This window comes from Rhinatrema bivittatum, chromosome 3 (genome assembly GCF_901001135.1).
Source record: "Rhinatrema bivittatum chromosome 3, aRhiBiv1.1, whole genome shotgun sequence".
NCBI lineage: Eukaryota > Metazoa > Chordata > Amphibia > Gymnophiona > Rhinatrematidae > Rhinatrema > Rhinatrema bivittatum.
In genome coordinates, this window is record NC_042617.1 from 324873906 (window position 1) to 324898168 (window position 24263).

The 24263-nt window shown below is 44.9% G+C and overlaps 1 protein-coding gene across 1 annotated transcript in view; it reads right to left on the minus strand.

Annotated features, from left to right (window-relative positions):
- The window catches only part of ARMC2 (armadillo repeat containing 2), a 367472-nt gene that overhangs the window by 6924 nt on the left and 336285 nt on the right, over positions 1-24263 (minus strand). Inside the window, exons 15-16 of the mRNA XM_029595303.1 lie at positions 19823-19936; positions 9237-9369 (exon numbers count right to left, since the gene is read on the minus strand). Of these exons, the coding sequence (XP_029451163.1) occupies positions 9237-9369; positions 19823-19936 (247 nt within the window). The remainder of the gene's footprint in view (positions 1-9236; positions 9370-19822; positions 19937-24263) is intronic.

A 24263-nucleotide genomic window follows, 5' to 3' on the forward strand; every position in this document is an offset into this window, starting at 1 on the left:
CTGCTACCTGCATGCGCAAGGATCTACATGACAACCCCTTCGCCAAACCAGCCTGAACAAAATTCAAAATATCCGGTACGTCCGCCCGAGTGGGAACAATATCTCTAGCGAGACACCAGGCTTCAAAGACCTTCCAGAGCCGCACATAAGATTGAGAAGTAGAAACCTTGCGGGAGCGCAAAAGCGTAGTCACTACAGCATCGGAGTATCCTCTGGATTTCAGACGCCTCCTCTCAAAAGCCATGCTGCTAGATAAAAGCATTCGACCTGGTCGAAACAAACGGGTCCCTGATGTAGTAGATTTGGCATGTCCGGGAACCGTAATGGAGCCACTACGGCTAGATTCACTAAATTCGCAAACCAGGGATGCCTTGGCCACTTGGGAGCTATCAGAACTACCTCCGTTGGATGCAACTCTATTCGGCGAAGAATCCTGCCTATAAGAGGCCAAGGTGGGAACACAAAGCAGAACCTCTGTCGGCCAGGGAAGCACAAGAGCGTCCACGCCTTCCGCTCCAGTCTCCCTGCAACGAGCAAAGAAACGAGGAGCCTTGGCATTCTTGAACGTTGCCATGAGATCCACGCCTGGAGTGCCCCACTAGGCACAAATGATTTGAATGGCATCGTCTGCTAGCTCCCATTCTCCTGGGTCCAGATGATTGCGACTGAGAAAGTCCACCTGGATATTAACCACTCCGGCGATGTGAGAAACCGCTATGCAGGCTAAATTCTGTTCCACCCATGAAATCAATACACTAGCTTCTAATGCCACCGGTTGTCTCCTGGTTCCTCCCTGACGGTTGATATCAGCCTCCGTGGTTGCATTGTCTGAGAGGACTCTGACCGCCTTGCCCCGGAGAAGCAGAAGGAATGCCTGTAGTGCCAATCTCACCGCTCTAGTCTCCAGACGATTGATGGACCAGCGAGCTTCCTCCTGGGACCTTTGCCCCTGCACCGATTTTCGCAGACAAACCGCCCCCCAACTGGACAAGCTGCATCCGTAGTGATCACTGTCCAGGTTGGAACTACCAACGGAACTCCCCTTCGCAAGTGTTCTGGGATTAACCACCATTCCAGGCTGAACCGCGCTGAATCTGTCAGAGGCAAAGGGAGATGGAATTGTTCTGAAACTGGGTTCCATCGGGATAGCAATGCTGACTGTAAAGGCCGCATATGAGCAAAAGCCCAAGGAACCAATTCCAGTGTCGAGGTCATGGATCCTAGCACTTGCAGGTAACGCGCTTGGATAACAAGGCATGCACCTGTCCCTGCAGCTTGCACATCCGTTCCTCCGTAAGGGACACAGTCCCTAGCCGGGTGTCGAATAAAGCTCCCAAAAACTCCAGCGACTGGGAAGGTACAAGCCGGCTCTTGGACTCGTTGACTACCCAGCTGAGAGACCTCAACAACTGAAGAACCCGGTGAATCGCCTGCTGGCATAGTAATTCCGATTTCGTGTGAATCAGCCAATCGTCCAGGTACGGATGGACAAAAATTCCTTCTCTGCACAATTGTGCTGCCACCACCACCATAATCTTGGTGAACGTCCTGGGAGCGGTGGCAAGACCGAAAGGCAGTGCCTGAAATTGATAATGCTGGCCCAATATGGAGAACCTCAGAAACCTCTGGTGATCGGCCTGGATCCCGATGTGTAGATACGCCTCTGTGAGATCTAGGGAAGCAAGAAACTCTCCCTGTCGGACCGACGCAATCATGGACCATAGCGTCTCCATACGGAACTGAGGAATTTGTAGACATTTGTTGACCCTTTTCAAGTTGGGTATGGGCCGGAACGTTCCCTCTTTTTTTGGCACCACAAAGTAAATGGAATACCTACCTCGTCAAAGCTCTGCTAACGGTACCGGAACAATGACGCAGAGGTCAAGAAGACACTGTAGAGTCTCCTTTACTGTCCAATGTTTTGTTGCAAGACCGCCAGGGGAGACCAGAAATCTCTGGTGGGGTCAGTGTGCAAAATCTAACGCGTAACCGTGTCTTATCACAGTTAGGACCCACTGATCTGACGTAATTTTGGCCCACTCCTCGTAAAACCAAGACAATCTGCCTCCCACCACTGGAACAGAGGAATGGACCGACCGCACATCATTGGGAGGGCTTGCTGCTCGGCACGGTCTGACTGGAGCCAGGTCTCCCGAACTTGCCGAACTTGCCTCGAAAGGATTGAGAATACGCTTGTTGTCCTCTGGCAATGTGTCGAAAGGACAAAACAGACCCCCTGGAAGTCCGAGGCTTCCGAGCTTCTCGAAATAGAGACCTGGAAGTAAAGGACCCTCTCGACTTCGGTCTACCTTCTGGTAACCGATGCACCTTATTCTCGCCTAAGGATTGAATCAGATCCTCCAGTTTTTTCCCCGAACAGTAGCTTGCCCTTAAATGGCAAAGATCCCAGCTGTGATTTTGAGGAAACATCCACTGCCCAGTTGCAAAGCCACAACAAACGCCTCGCTGACACCATGGCTCTGGCCGATGTATGAAACAAGTCATAAAAGGCAGCTGCACTGTAGGCAATCACAGCCTCAAGTCGTCCTGCTTGGAGTGTTTCCTCTTGTGAAAGCGATTCGTTGGTAAGCAGCTGTTGTACCCAGCGAAGCCGGCGTGCAAGGAGAAATTACTGCACATTGCCGCACAGATCCCCAGCGCAGATACCTCGAAGATCTTCTTGAGCTGAACCTACAGCTTGCGATTCTGCAAGTCCTTAAGAGCCGTCCCCCCCTGTAACCGGGATGGTAGTCTTCTTCGTAACTGCAGCCACCGCTGTGTCCACTTTAGGAACTCTTAACAGTTCCAAGGCCTCCTCCGGCAGTGGATAAAGCTTGTCCATAGCCTTTGCCACCTTAAGACCCAAATCCGGGGTGACCCATTCCTTGAAGAGTAAATCCATTGCCAAAAAGTGGAAAGGGAAAGCAGACGGCGGACCCCTCAGGCCTAACACCACTGGGTCCTTAGCCCCTAACCCAGACTCTTCTTGGGGCAGCTGGATACTTAATTCTCCGAGGATAGCTGGAATCAGCGGATCCAGTTTCTCTCTCCTAAAAAGACGAAAAACCTTCGGGTCGTCGCCCTCCGCCCCATGGGATCTCCGCAGACCTCTGTGCAGGTGCTCGGCATCCCCCTCAACCCCCTTGGGGGCTGGGCGGGTAAATCTTGGTCGTCCTGGTCATCCGAGTCTGAAGAGGTATCCGGATCCGCCATCGGAGTCCGTGTGCTAAAAGTACGCTGTCCCCCCCGAGGGACCTGGGTCCTGTTCGGACTTGGCTCGCTTCCAGGGCTCGGGCAGGGTGTCATGACTGTGAGGCCTCTTTTTCCCCGCCTTCCAGGCCTTAAAGGCTTTATGCATAAGCAGAATAAAGTCTGATGAAAAAGAAGAATCAGAGGACATATCATCCCCATCACCATCTGGGTCCACAGGTTCCGCAGGTTTGTCCCCCTCAGGGACCTTGCGCTGCGGTGACAAGTGTGGTGGAGTGTCCTCCTCCCCGAGCACCGTCTGCGCCGCGGAGGCCGCCAGTGCAAGCGGAGCCAAGATGGTGCCCACTCCCCTCAGACACTGACCCTATTGCACCCAAAATGGTGCCCGTTCCCGCGCTTCGTGGGAACGGACCGGAGCTGCAGCTCCCCCAAAGCTCCTGTCACCGTTTGGACCCAAAGAAAGACCCTACTCTAGGTCGTGGAGGCTCCCTCTCCCCCCGGAAGACAGTTTGTGCATACCCCCTCACGCAGCTGCGCAGCGCTGCAGGCCCTACATGCGGCTCGGCATGCTGCTACTAAACAAACACCCCTACAGGAAACAAACATTCCTACAGGAAACGACAAATTGGAGCACAACGTGCCCCCAACACAATTGGAGAGAAGGTAGAGTTGAGCCGTGAAGTTAAAACGTTTTAATTTTTTTTTTTTTTTTTTTAAATACCTAACCAATAGCCTCCGGGTCCTGGATCAAACTGGTGGGAGTGAGCTGGGCTCCCCGGTATCACCCCCAGTGACCTCCACAAGCTGGTAATCGGGGCTGTCCACCCAGTACCTCAGCTGCCTCTGAAACCAGGGGGGATGGTCCCCTCAGGACCTCACAACCCCCTGAGAGGCTAAGACTGTGACCTGCAGGCGAACTCTGCGGTCCTAGCACTCCAGTGCTCCTGGTGCTGTCTTTTAGTTTTGTTTTTTTTTAATTACCTAACTACCCTGTCTCAAAATGCTAACTAGGCCCTAGCACAGACTCTAGGTTTTGCACCTCCTCCACCTGCTGGAGACAGAAGAATACTGCCAGACTGTAGGTGGTACCATCCTACGTAAGGCAGAGTTTTGTTTGGTAAACTTCTGTCTCCATCTGCTGGGGGGGGGGGGGGGGGGCAAAACCCAGGAGTCTGGACTGATCCGGGTACGTACAGGGAAATATTTTTATTTATATTTCTTTCGATTTGGGACTCAAAATATGCATATTTAATTATACCCACACCCTTTTTTTTTTTTTTAAACCTCTTTCCCTATGTTTTACTCTTCAGCTGTCCATGCTGTATTCATGATTTACGTGTATCTGATGAAGATCTGCTCTTCAGCTGTCCATGCTCTATTTGTAATTTAAGTGCATCAGTGTGATGCCTGCATGGGCTTCTGATAAGGATCGGCACAGAAGCTAGGACTTGTCTCCCCTTGAAAACTTAATATCCCTTAAAGGTTTCAAAGAAGATGAAGCCTAAGCACAGAAATATTTCTACTTCTCTTTTCACAAATCATAAAATGTATTTATAAAATACATACTAGGAACAAGTAAAAACATCCAAATTACCTAGGAATTGATCAGAGTTCATTTTTATTTTTTACACCAGGGGAAAGCATGCAGAGACTGGCTTCAGGAAGGATTTGTAAGAGCTCTTACATACCGAGTACATGCTATGCCTCAGTATGGTTTTTGCACTTCCTGCATTGTATGTGAGAGAGGGGGTGGAACGGGAAGTGTGCATATTTGTGGTAAGTTACAGAGGAGTGGGGGGGATGTATGTTTGGAGGTCTGCATGTGGGAGTAGTGATGTGTTTGTAGGGGCTGTGAGTGGATGTAGCTTGAGAAGCATAGAGGGAGGTGTGCAACTGTTGTAAGTGTGCTCTGAGCTCGAGATAGAAATATGGTGCTTATGGGAAGCAATCAGAGGTAGCCGAATACTGACCCTTGAGATCGCCTTATATCCCGAAAACGAGAACACGGGGGAAATTCTTCTTGCTGGGCTTCTTTGGATAACTTGTTCCCCTTTGACTCCCTCAAGTGCTTCCATTCCCCTCTTGCTTCTGGCTGCTAGCTGAGGGTGAGGGGGCCTCAAGAGAGAGTGAGGGGATCAGGACCCCTGGCTTTCCCTCCCTCTGGAAAATGAGGGCAGAGACAGATCAGGGATTACCAAATTTCCCGCTTGCCCTGTACCCGAGGGATGGTCTACGAAGGAACCTAACACCTTGGGGAGCCTATTCTTTCTTCTCTTCTTCTAAGAATTTAAGAAATATATATATATATATATATATATATATATATATATTTATTTGCTTATTTATTTATTTAGAAAACTCCAGACTGCAGGTTTGCACCTCTACCATCTGCTGGAGACAGAGAAATACTGAGGAACTGCAGGTGGCACACTCTGTTATGTAGCAGTGCCTGAAACGTTTTTATTCTCTGCCTCCATCTGCTGGTAGGGATGCAAAACCCACTTGTCTGGACTGATCTGGGGTATGAACAGGAAATGGTGCTTATGGGAAACAGAATGCTGGCCACTGCTCTGTTCCAAAAGCCATACCTACCTTTAGCAGCTTGGTCTAGAGAAAGACAGACAGGCCAAAAAAAAACAAAACAGAAGCAATATTTCCATTTGCTCAGTTACCACAAATCATTGTGGTCTAAATTCAAACTTTAGAAATCAAGTGAGCTAAGCAAAATGGTTTTCTCTCTATTTGCAAATGCAGGCTGAGGATGTTGGAGGAGGAGTAGATGTGGACACCACACACAGACATATGACTGGCGATAAACTTCATGTGCATGTGTGAAGAAGGGGCAGGATGGGGAGTTTCTGGCAAGGTCCCTTCTTTGAGAACACTGACCCAATATTTCTTGTTTTCACACATATAATTTACATTTTCCTCCAGCAAACTACATCTGCTGTACTCTTTATTTTACCTTCAGACAGATGGATGGACACACATGGATCCCTTTTAAATCATTTGGTGAATGGGGAGAAAGCGTGCAATGAGATGCTGTTCTCAGTGGATATACTTTCTTGTGCTCTGCCAGTGAAACATTCTGGGATCCCTGGAACAGCCAGCAGAGGATGTAACAAGATGCATATATTTATGCTGCTCTAAAATTACTGAGGGAGGAAGGACTTTGCACACCAAAAATAAATTGCATGTTAACACATGGAGATGCCCTGCAGATTGAATGACATTCGGTGCAGGAAAATGTGCGACAACTGAGTGCATTTTCTTTCACCTTTAGCGCTGAATTTTTACTATAAGCATGGAGCTGATCTAAAAAGTTTTAACTTTCATTTTCTTCCATGGAAAGTAAATGGAAGTTAAAACAAAACAAAGACAGCCACCCTATGACCTTGATTCCCCAAACTAGAGACACCCAATCTGGACACTGATGGATTCGATTCTGACTCCGAGACCCCTGCATCTGGGACGCCCGAATTCAAAACCTCTCACGCCACCTAGCCCTATACTTACCCTTCCTGTAGAACCGGCTCTTCAGGTCTCTTAGGTCATGGACTCTAGCTAACCCATTGTCATTTTAAATATAGCCAATGGGGACGACAGGCCGAGCCATTCTTCAGGACAGGTACGTATGGGGGGGTCTTTAGGATGGGTGGGTTAATGAGTTTGTGTGTGTGTGTGTGGGGGGGGGGGGGTTTGGCAGATGAGCAGCAGGTTTTTTGTTTTGGTTTTTTTTAATTCAATGGGCTGAGGTGTGAAGTTTAGCTTCCACTGCTAACCAATGAAGTTAAAAGCAGTAGTAAAACGTTAGTGAACTTTTAACTAACTACCATTTTTGCTCACTTGTTTAGCACACTTTTGTGTTTATTATCAACCAATTTGCCTATAATTAGCTTATTTCATCAGTAGTAGAGTTTTGGGTTTTTTTTTAGCATAGTAACAGAGAAAATCTGTGATAAATGTTAGTGCTTTTTTTTTTTTTTTTTTTTTACTACTACTTTATTACATCGGCCTCTAAGGCAGGGTAATTTAGCAATCAGATCATACAGCCAAGGCAACCTGGACACCTTTGGAATTCCTGCTGTGTGTAACCTTGGTGAAGTTACTTAATCTCTATGCTTTCCAAAATACTACAGGGTAATGAGTCTTCACAGAGAGATCACATGACAGCTTCTTCCGGGATTCTGGGCAACTTGGGTACTAAGCATCTTTGGATATCTTAATATAAAATTCAGGTAAGATGACAGGTTAACATGTATTTTAACAATGTTATCTAGGATTTTATACTGTTCAGACAAGCAGAGATATTTAGACATTTACAAAAAAGATGTAGCTATAGATGATGCCGAAGAGGCGAAGGCTAAAACAGCACAGAGGATCCTTAGCTGAAAAAAGTGAATAAACAGTGGGCTTAGTGGCCCATGGTTAAATGTTAAGATGCCTACCACATGTTGGGACTGCTGAAACAATAGCATAGTGGGCAATATGAATAGCTCAAACCAGGGTCAGGTAAGTCCTTTAGGAATTTACTTGGACAAGGGTCTAGCAAAGAATTGCCCTTTGTGACCCTGGAAATTAAAGAGTACAACAATCTTGGCTCTATCTGGTCAAAGTGCTCAAACTTTAACATCTGCTATCCAACCTGCAGACTTGCCATCCGAGGCAGTTCAAGGGCTGCCAAAATAGCAGGATTTGTGGCTTGCTCCCTGCTGGATCTTAAATCTCATCTTTGTTCAATCAATGGCCAAAGATTTGTGGTTGCCCTATTAGTCCTCTTGGGTATGCAGAAACAAGTTGAACCCTTTTAATTGGATCAACTTAATACATTTGGTACTTAGTGACAAATCAGTGGCTAGGAGATTTAATTACAAATACTCACATCTTAGTGAGCCCTAGGGGTAGCAGTTTGTCTATAAATCTGAAATTGACTAACTTACTCTTTTTTGTGCTTCCATGGTTCACAAAGACTTCCACATTTGTTCCTGCTGCCTTAAAGTTTCAGAAAACCACTTTCCCAAATTTCTCCTGACTACTTGTTTTTCTTGAATGGGTGCCCAGTGATCTAAGGAGGCCTTTACTAAACAATTCATCTAGCCACCTTTGCTACAGTATGATTCCCTTAAGACAGGAGCTCATGCACTTGATCTAAATTTATAACTTCATATTCCCCACCTGAGCATCGATCCTCAGGTTTGTCCTAGATTTACCGCAAACGATAAACTATAATCTGACCAAATCAAAGGAGAATTTTCAAGCTTCTGAACTGAACATACCTAATTTGAAAAGTCTGAAAAAGCCAAGAGGTCAATAATATGACCCCACCTTATGCATGGGAGACTATGTCTGATCACTTAATTCTAATGGGCCTAAAATACCTAAGAAATTAATAGAGGGATTAGCGCCTATTTAACGCGCGTCTGGAGCAGGCGTTAATAGCTGAGCGCACTGAAAAAAGTAAAGAAAAGCAGAAAAAACTGCTTTTCTGTACTTTTTTAAAAGTTAAAAAAAAAACCAAACAAAAAAAACCCTCCGCTGGCCGCTTTGAAGACCGACACAGATATGCTCGGCGTCGGTTTTCATAACCGGCCGGCTGCATTATGAAAACTGATGCTGAGTTTATCGACCGCCGGTAACCGCGGGGTCGCGTTAGCAAGGAGGCGCTAAGGTGGCGCAAGCGACCCTAGCGCCTCCGTGCTAGCACCACCCCCTAATTTGCATATTGCATGGTGCCCTCCTTGCGGGCGCCATGCATGTGTTAAGAAAGCGGGCGCTGAAAAGTCGGTGCCCGCTTTCTGTGAATAATATTCATCGGCCCCCCCAAGTGCAGAGAAATAGAGCCAAGGCTGTTTAAAATTGGGCTAATTCCTGCTTATTTGTCTTTAAATGAGCAAACAGTGAGCAAGTTACAGGCATACAATTTATAGGCCTCCTCCTGCCCTCCCAAAAAACACAGTTATAGATTTATGATTAATCTAGGAAGGAATCATTTGAGAAGCCACAAAAAATGTAAACGGCACACTTACTTTTTAATTCCGCCCTCCTCTTTCAGTATGGCTCGTTTATTGCTATCTGCTGTCAGATTTATGAGAACTCCACAAGCAGAAAAGCAGACATCTTGGTGTTTAGCATCCAGCAATGCAATCATGAACTTGTAAACTGCATTTTCAGGAACAAACCAACAGATGCAATTATTTTCATGGATAAAATAGGAAGTATCGGCTAAGCTTTGAGGAGCCTCCTTTCATGAACGTCTATCATTTTGCACTACATTGCAAGCACAATTGACACACTTGAATTTGAGCGAGGGACACTAAATGATTTTTGCAATATAAAAAGAAAGGGCAGATGATTATGACACTTTAGATGAAGGGTGGATGGATACACTGTAAGGATATATTCCAGCAACCAGCTGTGGGAGCAGGAGTCCTTACAAGGTATCACTCTTTAACCAAGTTATTTTTGTTTCTAACATGCCGGACAGATGAGCAAATAAAATCTCCTACCTAACCCTATACCCACAACCCCCTCTTCACCCTCTATGTTTTACCACCAAACTTTGTAATAATTTACACAGCCACCACAGCTAGTGAAGCTGTTGTCCAAAATCTGGCCTCCTAGGTCTCTGTGGTCTTGCTCCAACCTGCCAGCACTGATCCAGCAGGCTTCTGGGGATCTGGAGTCTGACAAAAGCAACCCATCTACGCCATGCTCTGCAGTATCGCTAGGCTCTGCTTCCTTTCTCTGCCTATTGTTTTGTCCTTAGCTCTACTCTTGAAGGAGCCAAGGGTGGGTTAATTACACTTTTCCAATCCCGCTCCTACTATTTTCACCCAATATGAAAGCAGATAAGGACCAGTAGGCCCATCTACTCACTCCTGGTGCAATGCCACAGACTCCAACTGATCTCTGATTTTCCCCTTATGTCCTTGCCTCTACGGATCTTATATGCCAGGGGTGGCCAACTCCGGTCCTTAAGAGCCACAAGCAAGCTTGGTTTGCAGGATATCCCTAATGAATATGCACGAGAGAGATTTGCATGCACTCTGCCTCAGTCATATGTAAATCGTTTTCATGCATATTCATTAGGGATATCCTGAAAACCCAACCGGTTTGCAGCCCTCGAGGACCGGAATTGCCCACCCCTGCTCTTGAGGACCAGAATTATTCCATGCGTTTATGAAGTCCTTAAATGTATTTATAGTTTGCTTTTCAGCATTCAAAACAGATTACACTCAGGTACTGTAGTTATTTCTTTGTCCCAGAGGACTCACAATCTAAGTTTGTACCTGAGGCAATGAAGGGTTAAGTGACTTGCCCAAGGTCACAAGGAGCAGCAGTGGGATAGGAACCCTGACTTCCCTGGTTTGTAGCCCACTGCTCTAATCATTATGCTACTTCTCCACTCCAATCCCAGTACTATTTTTGTATCCCCCCTACCTCATCTCTACTGAGGGGACTACTCCATACATCCCCCATCCTTTCAGTAAAAAAAATATTTTCAGATGTTGCTGCCAAGTCTATCCCCTCTTGTTCTACAGAAACCTTTGCCCTAAAAAAGGTTTGCTTCTTGTGCCTGATTTATACCCTTTCAGATATGGGAATGTCTCTATCATATCTCCCCCCTCTAGGGTACATATATTTAGGTCTTTAAATCTTCTCTCATATGGCTTCTGGTACAGACCTTTTTGGTAGACTCTCTCCTAGATTCTAGACCATCTCCAACCTAGCGCGCTACCTTTTCAGAGATTTGGCCTCCAGAATTAGGCACAATATTCTAGGTGTGGTCTCACCAAAAACCCGTAGAGAGGCATCTTCTGCTGGTTATGCTTCTCCCTATGCATGCTAGCATTCATCTAACTCTGGCCACTGCCTTATTACACTGTTTTGCTATTTTGAGATCAGACACGCTCACCCAAGGTTTCTCTCCAGGCTGAGGCACATTAGTTTCTCCCCTCCCCTTCCCCCCAATAGTACACTGCTCCCTTGCATTTCTGCACCCCAAATGCATGATATATTGCACTGAATCTTAACTACCAGGTACTCAATCAACTTTCTTTCCTCAGAGTGAATTCCATTTACCCACCCTCTGTCGTCTATCACTCTAATCCAATCCACCACCCTGGGGCCACCCCCAAACTGCTCAGTTATTTATGTGGGACAGTACCAAAAACTTTGCTGGAATCCTTGTAACCAACATCCAGTAAATGGCCCTGATCTAATTTTCTAGTCATCCAAAGAAATCAGATTTGTTTGAAACAATCTCTTCCTGTTAAAAACTTGTTGTTTTGGATCCTGTAGCCCACTAAATTGCAGATAGCCTACTGAAACGAAATTTATTTATTTATTTATTTTTAGATTTTTATATACCGGTGTTCCTATATGAAATAAAGATCACATCGGTTTACATTGAAACAGAACATGAAAATTGCCAAAAGGCATTACATAGAACAAGGTTATGAAACTTGGAACAGTGTACATAAGTTCAAAATTTAACAATAACGTTGTAACATTGATGACCAAAAGATAAAGGAGAAAAAAAAAAAAAAAAATGACAGAAAGTCTGCCCAGCAAGCCTATGGTAGTATTTTGGCAGCTGAACAGTTTACCCCCATACTTATCACTTTCTCAGACTGTAAAAGTCAGGGCCCTTGTTTATTGTTGTCTAAGCACAATTCCTTGTTATCTCTTGTCATTGAAGCAGAAAGCAATATTGGAGTTGCATCAAAAGTATCAGACTTATTGGTTAAGGATAGTAACAGTGGCATCAGTAAGTTACCTCCAGAACTGAACATAGTACTCCAGGAGAGACCTCACCAAGGACCTGTAGCAGGGGACTATTACCTCTTTTTTTTTTTTAATTGATTATTCTTCTCTCTATGCAGCCCAGCATTATTCTGGGTCACATTGCTTCGCCTTTCTTCAGATCACTAGACACTATCACCCCAAGGTCCCTCTCTTGGTCTGTGCACAACAGCCTTTCATCCCTCTATCACATACAGATCTTTTAGATCCGCACCCCAGATGCAGGATTCTGGGCTTCTTGGCATTGAATCCCAGTTATCTTATATTCAACCACTGTTCACACTTCCTTAAATCAAATCTCATTCTCTCTTCTTCTGGCGTGTCCACTCTATTGCAGATCTTAGTATTATCCGCAAATAGACAAACGTTACCTTCTGTCCCTTCCGCAATATCACTCACAAAGATATTGAACAGAATTGGCCCCAACACCGATCCTTGTGGCACTGCGCTTAACACTGCTCTCTTCAGTGTAGGTTTCCATTTACCGTTACATGCTGTCTTCTATCCATGCCACCACCTTGGCGCTCACTCCCAAGCTTCTCATTTTATTCACAAGCCTCCTATGTGGGACCGTATCAAAAGCTTTGCTGAAATTCAAGTAAATCACATCGAGTACTCTTCCTCAATCCAATTCTTTAGTCACCCAATAAAAAAAAAAAAAAATCAGATTTGTCTGACAAGACCTTCCCCTGGTGAATCCATGCTACCTCGGGTCCAGCAATCTTCCTAACTGCAGTCTCCAGGTGAAGCTAACCGGCCCTGTAGTTTCCAGCCTCTGCTCTGCTCCAATCACTCAGCACCACTCTCATTTCCAGGGGATCTATTGAATAGGTCCTTCAGTGGACTCACCAGCACATCTCTGAGCTCCCTCAGTATCCTGGGATGAACCTCATCCGGCCCCATGGCTTCGTCCACTTTCAGTTTTTTTACTTCTTTCCATTCATTCTCTTCTGTAAATGGAGTTTCATCTACCCCATCTCCATCTACAGTCTTGTCAACCAGCAATGGTTCTTTTTCAGGGTCTTCTTTAGTGAACACTGAACTGAAGTATTTGTTTAATATTTCCGCCATTTCTTCATCTCTTGCCACACAGTGCTCCTTACCTTTCAATTTCAATATACCACTTTAGGCCTCCCTTCCTTCTCTGATATATCTGAAAAATGTTTTGTCTCCTCTTTACCTCTTTGGCAATCCTTTCTTCCGTTTGACTTTTTGCTTTCCTGATTTCTTTCTTATCTCCCTTAGTTTTAACAGATATTCTTCCTTGTTTTCCTTTTTTTGGCATCCTTTATACTTCTTGAATGCTGTTCTTTTTGCCTTAGTTTTTCAGCCACTTCCTTAGAGAAGCAGATTGGTTTCCTTTTCCTCTTACTTTTCTTTACTTTCCTAACATATAGATTTGTTGCCTTTGTAATAGCTCCTTTTAATTTGGCCCACTGTTGTTCCAACTCACCCGTTTTCTCCCAGTCTTCCAGGTCTTTCTCCATTTTGACAAAGTCTGTATTTGTGAAATTCAAAACTCAGGTCTTTGAGTGACTTATCTGTATCGTATTTGAGATATCAAACCATACAGTCTGATATCACTAGTGCTCAGGTGAGACCCTACCCGAACAGTCATTATCCCCATTAGTGAGCACTAGATCGAGACTTACAGCCTCCCTCGTGGGTTCCATTACCATTTGTTTGAGCAGAGCACCTTGAAGGGAATCTACTATTTCTCTATTTTTTGTAGATTCCGCAGAAGGGATGCTACAAGTCATATCCAGAAGATGAAAATCTCCATCGAGCAACACTTCTCCCTTCTTTCCCACCTTTTGGATGTCCTAAATCAGGTCTCTGTCCAGTTCATCTGTTTGGGTTGGAGGCTTGTAGATCACACCAATAAAAATGGAAGCACCATCTTCTCTTTTTAGGACAGTCCCCTTTTACTCCATGTCCCTTCCAATTCAGTTGCTTGTATATTGTTTTTGACATAAAGAGCTGCTCCTTCTCCTTTTCTATCCTCTCTGTCCTTCCTTAACAAGTTATAGCCTGGGATGGCCACATCTCAAATCATGAAACTCAGTGAACCATGTCTCCTTTAACAGCAACAATGTTCAATTCTGCCTCTACCATTAGAGCCTGCAGATCTGGAATTTTATTGCTTAAATTATAAGCATTTGTGGTCATAGCTTTCCAGCTGCTCTTCCTAGTTGCCTTTTCTGTTTTTTTGAACCAAGTAATTTTGTTACTTTCTCTTCCCTCTTCCTGTATTGCTTGGGGGTAACATTTCAATTTCTCTGGCTACCTCTTGCCATCCCAACACTCCCTAGTTTAAATGCCTGTTAATGTAAGATATGAAAGTTTGCTTAGCATCCTCTTTCCTGCCACAGACAAATGTAAAGTCATCCTTACCATATATCTTTTATTGCTCCATACATGGCCCCAGTCTCCAATGTATCTAAAACCATTTTTCTTACCCAGGTTTTGAGCCAAAGTTATCTATATGGCATAACCTTTCCTTTCCCTTTCCATTAACAGGCAATACTTCTGAAAAGGCAATAGTCTTTGCCATGTGTCTAATCTTCTCTCCTAGATTTTGAAAACCTTCCTGTACCTTGTGGACACAGTTTATAGTGAGGTCATTGGTTCCCAAATGGATAACATCATTGATATCAGTGTTCTTACTTTCTTCTATAATTGCATTGACCACCTGGTTTGAATTTCTATTAGTTGAGCATCCTGGAATGCATTTAGCCATTGTGTCCCCATGAAATTGAGTTCCCAAATTGGTTTCTCTGATGACAGTCTTCCAGAAGAAGCAGCTTTCTTTTAGGACATGTGACCATGTTGAATGATTTTTGGGTGCATTGGGTGACTACTTCCCTTTCAGATATCACTTCATGTTCTGTTGCTGGGGCATCTTCAGTTTACAAAGCAAAAAAAACATTATGTAAGGATAACAGTTGAAAGAGTGGGTGTCTCTTTATGACAGGCCTTATTCTGCCAGAGAAAACTATAATCCAGTTATTATACTGGATTCTGAATCTTGGATGTCTGACTTCTCTGTGGGAGTAAGGGTGAGAATTCAGGATGCTGTCCAGTTGGGGAGTTTGTGTGTCTTATATTCACATGTCTTGCTCTACTAGATCCAACAGTAAACCATTTATTCTTAAGATTCTGAATCTTCTGTGGAAGCTGAGGAACATATTCTGATTGCATAAAGATTGTTCAGATTTTTAAAAACCTGCCCTATTTCTTTTTCAAATGCAATACCTGCTTTTTAATTGCAGACAGCTGAAAACAAACTGTCTCCAAATTGTCTTAAGTCTCCAAATGGTAGGCCTTGGGACAAACACCACAAATGTTACACTGAATAAAAGCCATTCTGCTAATAGTGGTTATTAAGCAAGTTATTTGATTGGTAGACGAAGAGAGAATTTGAAATGAAGTTGGCCATAGAGGCAAAAACTCAAAATAAAAACCTTTTAAAATATATCTGAAGCAAGAAACCTGTGAGGGAGTCGGTTGGACCATTATATGACCGAGGGGTTAAAGGGGCTCTTAGGGAAGATAAGGCCATTGCAGAAAGACTAAATGAATTCTTTGCTTCCATGTTTACTAATGAGGATGTTGTGGAGATACCAGTTCCGGAGATGGTTTTCAAGGGTAATGAGTCAGACAAACTAAAACAAATCACTGTGAACCAGGAAAATATAGTAGGCTAGACTGACAAACTAAGGAGTAGCAAATCACCTGGACCAGATGGTATGCATCCTAGGGTACTAAAGGAACTAAAAAATGAAATTTCTGATCTATTAGTTAAAATTTGTAACCTATCTTTAAAAAATCATCCATTGTACCTGAAGACTGGAGAGTGGCCAATGTAACCCCAATATTTAAAAAGGGCTCCAGAGGTGATCCGGGTAACTAAGACTAGTGAGCCTGACTTCAGTGCCATGAAAAATAGTGGAAACTATTCTAAAGATCAAATTCGTAGAGCATATAGAAAGACATGGTTTAATGGAACTCAGTCAGCATGGATTTACCCAAGGGAAGTCTTGCCTAACAAATCTGCTTCATTTTTTGAAGGGGTTAATAAACATGTGGATAAAGGAGAACCGGTAGATGTAGTATATTTGGATTTTCAGAAGGCGTTTGACAAAGTCCCTCATGAGAGGCTTCCAAGAAAACTAAAAAGTCATGGGATAGGAGGCGATATCCTTTCGTTGATTACAAACTGGTTAAAAGACAGGAAACAGAGAGTAGGATTAAATGGTCACGTTTCTCAATGGAAAAGGGTAAACAGTGGAGTGCCTCAGGGATCTGTACTTGGACCGGTGCTTTTCAATATATTTATAAATGATCTGGAAAGGAATACGAGTGAGGTTATCAAATTTGCGGATGATATAAAATTATTCAGAGTAGTTAAATCACAAGCGGATTGTGATACATTACAGGAGGACCTTTCAAGACTGGAAGATTGGGCATCTAAATGGCAGATGACATTTAATGTGGACAAGTGCAAGGTGTTGCACATACGGAAAAATAACCCCTGCTGTAGTTACACGATGTTAGGTTCCATATTAGGAATTACCACCCAGGAAAAAGATCTAGGCATCATAGTGGATAATACTTTAAAATAGTCAGCTCAGTGTGCTGCAGCAGTCAAAAAAGCAAACAGAATGTTAGGAATTATTAGGAAGGGAATGGTTAATAAAACGTAAAATGTCATAATGCCTCTGTATCGCTCCATGGTGAGACCGCACCTTGAATACTGTATACAATTCTGGTCGCTGCATCTCAAGAAAGATATAGTTGCAATGGAGAAGGTACAGAGAAGGGCAACCAAAATGATAAAGGGGATGGAACAGCTCCCCTATGAGGAAAGGCTGAAGAGGTTAGGGCTGTTCAGCTTGGAGAAGAGACTGCTGAGGGGGGATATGATAGAGGTCTTTAAGATCATGAGAGGTCTTGAACGAGTAGATGTGAATCTGTTATTTACACTTTCAGATAATAGAAGGACTGGGGGCATTCCATGAAGTTAGCAAGTAACACATTTAAGACTAATCGGAGAAAATTAAGCTCTGGAATTTGTTGCCAGAGGATGCGGTTAGTGCAGTTAGTGTTACTGGGTTCAAAAAAGGTTTGGATAAGTTCTTGGAAGAGAAGTCCATTAACTGCTATTAATCAAATTTACTTAGGGAATAGCCACTGCTATTCTTGGGATCTTCTTGGTGTTTGGGTAATTGCCAGGTTCTTGTGGCCTGGTTTGGCCTCTGTTGGAAACAGGATGCTGGGCTTGATGGACTCTTGGTCTGACCCAGCATGGCAATTTCTTATGTTCTTATTATTCACTTAACCAAGTCCTTAGAAGAAAGGAGTGGGTGGGTGTGAGGCAGGGTGGGAGGGAACAAGCAGCTCCTGCAGATACCAGACCTTTGTTCTATAAATTACAAACACAGTTATTTCAATCCACACTAGCTAGGAGTCTAAAAACACTGGCTAGATTAAACAGACAGAGATTTTAAAACATGCAACAGAGGAAATATAGTAGAAAACAGAATGTCAGCAAGAAATCAGTCTATATTATGGCTAGCAAGTTAAAAATTAAACTTCTCTGGTCACAAGCACAGGTATGTGTGTCTCTGGAGAGGCACCTGAACAATTACTGCCCTTTCTTTTAGTAGCATTACCATTAATTAATGCATCACTAAGCACCCTGTGGTTTCCAACTTCTTCTCTTTTATCACTTTTATCAAAGGGACAATCATCTTTCTCCAGTCTCATAGGACCATTCCCATTTCCAAAGATCTATTGAACAGGTCCTTCATTAGACCCTCCAAAACCTCTGAGCTCCTTTAAAATCCTTGAATATATTCCATCGCTTTGCCCATTTGCACATAAATATTCTCTTCTGTAAATGGTGCAGCACCTACCCCACTACCATATGCACAACTGCCAAAAATGTGCGTTCTTTCTCCAAACCCTTCTTCAGTGAATATTGTTTTAATTACCAGGGTCGGCCTACATAGCCCAAGAAGAATGTGGAACTTCTTCGGCCCAATCAGCCACATGGGAATCACGGAAACAAATTTAACGGGAAACATTCCATGACAGCTATGCTTCAGTTGTTATGAACCAGTCAATTCGGATCTCTGACATCTAAGAAAGCTTTTACTTTAGTAGCCAAATCAAATTTTTTCTGTTGCCTTCCCACTGAAACCGCAGTGTGGCTGAGAATGAGAGCATAAACTTCACTTTTTTGCGTGCTAAGTATGAACAAAATGGCGCCATTTCCTGCCATTTCGCTGTCACCCTTGCAGAGTAATCAGTGAAGATTAATACTCGTGCACCCTCATACTTTAATTCTGGTTTGGTTCGGTATGCTTTCAAAATGTGCTGTTTGTCTGTAAAGTCAAAGACTTTCATCATTATCGGGCGAAGTCAATCATTCAAATCTCCCCTGACTCCCACACGATGCACTTGCTCAAATGAGGCGAAGAGGAAGCCTGACCCTGGCCAAATATGATGTTGAAGAAGGAATTCATCCACTCAGTTTAGTTTTTTTTACCACTTTTTCTTTAACCTGTGTGGTCCTCTTCTTGAAATCACCAATTTCTTAGTGAATCTGGGGGCAAAATGATTCCGGACCTTTCTTTTAATAATCTTTTCTGGTGTAACCTCATTATAAAGCTGCTCAGGAGTTACATTCCACTATTGCATAGCTGAATCAGGCAAGTAATACCTATCCCCTTCCCTTGGAGAACTTTCCATTCACCCCCCCCCCCCCCCCCGCACCTTCCCCTCCCTTCCCCTACCTAACCCACCCTCCCGGCCCTAACTAAACCCCCTCCCTACCTTTATCTTAAAAGTTACTACTACCTCCGGGCAGTAGTAACTTATGCGCGCCAGGCCCCGACACAGGCCGCTGTGTCGGGGCACTCGGCCATGCCCCCAAAACGCCCCCGAGCCGGAAACACGCCCCCGGACACGCCCCGAAAACGCCGAGTCACTCCCGACACGCCCCCCCGACACACCTCCCCAGGCAAGCCCCGGGACTTGCACACGCCGCCGAGCCTATGCAAAATAGGCTCGGCGCGTGCAGGGGTTTTTTAAAAGGGTTATGCGCGTACCTTATGCGCGTAACCCTTTTAAAATCTGGCCCTGACTGGATAAACTGCAAAACTAACTTGGGAACACTTCCAGAGCTGCCGCTTTTCCCCCCAATTAAATGAATTTAGGGGGAAAAACATAGCAGGGAACATTTTTCAAAGTCAGAGGACTTCTGAAGTAAAACTTTTAAAAACTGATCCATTAATCTTATCCAAAGACAAAGGTTTTGCTGCAGTCCTTGTTCTTGTACTAATACTCTATTGTGTCCATGAGTCATTTTTGCAATACTTTCCTTTGATACAAGATATTCAGATTTTACCAGAAGTCTTTTTTTTTTTTTTTTTTTTAAACAATATCTTCTCCTTGACCAAGGGAAGAGAGCAAACATGAGAAAATATTTCCCCAAGCATACGTCATCGTGCTTGAAAATCTGACAGGTTACTGAAGCAAGAGTGGCCTCACTGGAGACAATACACAGTCCTGTGGCTTCAGCAGAGTCAACTCATGTGGTTACACTGTGACCTGTTGCTGTCCAAAGCAGGTCATCTTTGACTAGCAGGCAAAAACAATCAATCAATCACTGTTTAATTGAACAATCTTTTACTGCCATGCTTGGCTAGAGTTTTCTTTATCCCACATTTAAACGCCAGCCCACAGGATTTATTTGCTTTTGTTTTTAGATTTCAGAACACGTGTACAAAACTCAGCTCACCATTCTTCTGCACGATGAAATCACGGACCTCCTGGTACCTGGAGAGATTGCCAAAGACACGTGCAGCCTCCAGAATCCCATCCATACTGTTGCTCATTAAAAGTTTCAAAAGCACTGCCAAGAAAAAGAAAAAAAATCCCATTGTTTTGCTGTCTACAATATATATTTACTACTATTTGCATTTTTCTTTCCTAGAGGTGTCCCTTGCAAAAGATTTTTTTTTTTTTAATCTAGGGTGCACAGTGCAAGAGAAAGAAATACGCAGATAAATTCCTGGTGCTGGCCAGCAGCAGGAAGATTCCAAGCATAGGGGTAGATTTTCAGACGAGCGCGAACAGTCTACTTTTGTTTGCGCTCCAGGCGCAAACAAAAGTACGCTGGATTTTAGTAGATACGCGCGTAGTCACGCGTATCTACTAAAATCCTGGATCGGCGCGCGCAAGGCTATCGATTTCGTATAGCCTGCGCGCGCCGAGCCGCGCAGCCTACCCCCGTTCCCTCCTAGGCCGCTCCGAAATCGGAGCGGCCTAGAAGGGAACTTTCCTTTGCCCTCCCCTCACCTTCCCCTCCCTTCCCCTACCTAACCCACCCGCCCGGCCCTGTCTAAACCCCCATCCTACCTTTGTCGGGGGATTTACGCCTCCCGGAGGGAGGCGTAAATCCCCGCGCGCCAGCGGGCCTCCTGCGCGCCGGGCCGCGACCTGGGGGCGGGTACGGAGGGCGCGGCCACGCCCCCGGGCCGTAGCCACGCCCCCGTACCCGCCCCCAAAACGCTGCCGACACGCCCCCGCAACGCCGCGCGCTCCGGCCCCGCCCCCGACACGCCTCCCGACACGCCCACTCCGAAAACCCCGGGACTTACGCGAGTCCCGGGGTTCTGCGCGCGCCGGGAGGCCTATGTAAAATAGGCTTCCCGGCGCGCAGGGCCCTGCTCGCGTAAATCCGCCCGGTTTTGGGCGGATTTACGCGAGCAGGGCTCTGAAAATCCGCCCCATAGTGTGAGAGCATCGCATTTCAGTTAATCCAGGTATAGAAACATAGGGGTAGATTTTCAGACGAGCGCGAACAGCCTACTTTTGTTTGCGCTCCAGGCGCAAACAAAAGTACGCTGGATTTTAGTAGATACGCGCGGAGCCGCGCGTATCCACTAAAATCCTGGATCGGCGCGCGCAAGGCTATCGATTTTGTATAGCCTGCGCGCGCCGAGCCGCGCTACCTCCCCCCGTTCCCTCCAAGGCCGCTCCGAAATCGGAGCGGCCTTGGAGGGAACTTTCCTTTGCCCTCCCCTCACCTTCCCCTCCCTTCCCCTACCTAACCCACCCGCCCGGCCCTGTCTACACCCCCCCCTTACCTTTGTCGGGGGATTTACGCCTCCCGGAGGGAGACGTAAATCCCCGCGCGCCAGCGGGCCTGCTGCGCGCCGGGCCGCGACCTGGGGGCGGGTACGGAGGGCGCGGCCACGCCCCCGGGCCGTAGCCACGCCCCGTACCCGCCCCCAAAACGCTGCCGACACGCCCCCGGAACGCCGCGACGACCGGGCCCGCCCCCCGACACGCCCCCGACACGCCCCCCCTCCGAGAACCCCGGGACTTACGCGAGTCCCGGGGCTCTGCGCGCGCCGGGAGGCCTATGTAAAATAGGCTTCCCGGCGCGCAGGGCCCTGCTCGCCTAAATCCGCCCGGTTTTGGGCGGATTTAGGCGAGCAGGGCTCTGAAAATCTACCCCATAATGTCTAATAAAATTAAAAATCTGTAGTAAAATTAATCTGTCAAAAAACTGAGTTCCTTCAGAAGATTTTCTTCTACTGCGGAAAAAAAAAAAAAGATTTACACTCCAAAATTTAAACACTGCACATTATTTTAAACGCAAAAGATGTTGTAAGGTATCAGAAGCTGAAAGCAAACAAAACCCTTGAAAAGCTTTTGCGTCCTTGTACAGAACAGCCTGTCCTCTCAGAAAGAAAATAGAACAACATTCAGTAAGCACAAAATCACATTAATTCTGTTTGGAAAACAGTCAACGAGCATGCTGAACAAGCACGTTCTGTCACTGGTGTTAGTAACATCACCAGCTTGTGGCATCTAATAAGGGGTTTGTTTTTTGGTTTTTTTTTTAAACGTGGTGGGGTGGGGGGTGGAATGGGGAGGTGGGAGGAGGGTTAATATAGTAGCTTTTCTCTTGCTCCTAGCTAAGGTTCTGGCCCCAAAGGTCATTATTTACAGTTCCCAGGGGTGGGGAGTTCCACTTATGTTTTTTAAACTCCTTCACGTCCTTCCTTCTATAACCCAGATGCTGCAGTGAAGGGTTTTGGCACGCAATCACAGAGTACCCTTCAGAACCAAGAGAATATATGCCCTGAATCCCAACCTTAGGTGTCACTGTTGTGCAATGGCTGGGATTTCCACCTCTGGAGCTATGAACGTTACCACTGTAGTATCCCCAGCTCTGCTGCTCTGAGCTTCAACCAGGAGCTTCCTAAACCTGCCCTGGGGACCCCCCGACCCTCCCCCCCCCCAGTCATTCGGTTTTCAGAGTATCCATAATAACTATGCAGGAGAGAAATCTGCATTCGTTGGGTGTCTGACAAATACAGATTTCTCTCCTGCACAGTCACTGTGGATATCCTGAAAACCTGACTGGTGGTGGGGAGGCTTGCACTAGACCATAGGGCCAACACGACAATTTCTTTTACACTAATCTGCCTTGTGGGTTGCAGTGTGCTCTTCAGGGCTTAAAACCAACTACAACACTGAAAACCTTTTTGAGAGACTTCTCATGCTCCTAACCACTTGTTGCTCTTCTTGCTCAAAGACAAAAACTGAAGTAAGCTTATTTTAGAGATTATCAGTAAAATGTTAATTAAAAATAAGGTATTACAGAATAAAGATTTTCAAAGTATAACTACAGTAAATTTATAGATAATAAATAGTTAAGGAAAGATTGGTGCAGCACGGTGACTAGGAATTGGCAGATTAGGACATTCGTACTACCAATCTGCACCCATGGGACTTCCAAAAGCAGTATCTTACCCGCTGCTCGAGTGTTCTTTTACTGCAAGCTGCTTCTTCAGATGACCACCTTTCTATGTTGTAGTGCTTGGTAAAACTAAATTGCTTACCTGTAACAGGTGTTCTATGTTGACAGCAGGATAAATCAGCCAGAGAAGTATGCAACGTCATTTGGCAGCACTAACATGCAATGTTTCTTTGCAAACTGAAGAAAATCCTGGAAGGCTTTACTTGACCTACATGGACAAAGGGTCCATTGAGCACAGGGTCCTGCTCTAACAGTTAACAGCGTAACCTTTTGGTTTTTAATCATTGGTGTTCATTTTATTTTGTTGGTTGTCTATGTTTGAATTTCATTAATTATATATTGATTTTATGTTGTTGAGCTGAGAGGAGATTTATAAAAAGGATGAAATAAACACAGAAACCAGGGGTGTGACCACAAACACAAGAGTGGGCAGTGCACAGGCAGGGCAAGTCAAGTGGGTTCCAGCAAGAGCAGAGACAAGCATCTTCTAACTGTATGGCCACCTTCGCTTTGCATTGAGTCCTTGGGTGCTAGTTGCCAGCAGGACTTGAACAAGAAAAACAGGAGCACAAAGGCACACACTAAGGCGTGAAGTTTTAAAAGGTTACATGCTTAATAATTAGCATCTGCAATCTCATGCAGCATCTACTCTCGTATTCCGCATTTTATAAAAAGTTGAAAATGTGCGTGTATTTTCACTTTCACTTGTACATATGCGTGCATAAAAAAGGGGAGGACTAGGGTCATTTCTGGGCATGGCCAACACTTACACGCATAAGTTACTATTTTAAAAGACACATGTACATTTGCCAACTTTTTTGCTGATTTTTACACCTGTTAATTATCTTGCATAATTCATATTAGGCTTGTTTATTATGTAACATTGACTGAGTGGGAGATCTGGGTGAATGGGGGAGGGGGGAGTTCAGGCTGAAGAACCATGAAGGTCTCCATGACCTGGAGAAGGACTAGGCGAGCTGGTGGACTAAGTAATAAACTGGTTCATTTCATTTACATTTGTATGTTTTAAAATTGGCCTACTTACACAAGTCTTACTTTTCTTTCATGCATAAAATATATACATGTATATTTTTTAAATAAATAGAAAGCAGAGTTGCTTACCTGTAACAGATGTTCTCCTAGGACAGCAGGATGTTAGTCCTCACACATGGGTGACATCATCAGATGGAGTCTCGATGCAGAAAACTTATGTTTTAAGTTGTAAGTGTGCACACTGAGCATACACAGAATGCCCTATACCATGCGTCCATGTGGGGTCCCCTCTCCAGTCTTGTAACATAGAATTATAATTTAAATAAAAATAGAAGAAACCTAGCTACGCGGGGTGGCAGGTGGGTTTCATGAGGACTAACATCCTGCTGTCCTCGAAGAACACCTGTTTCAG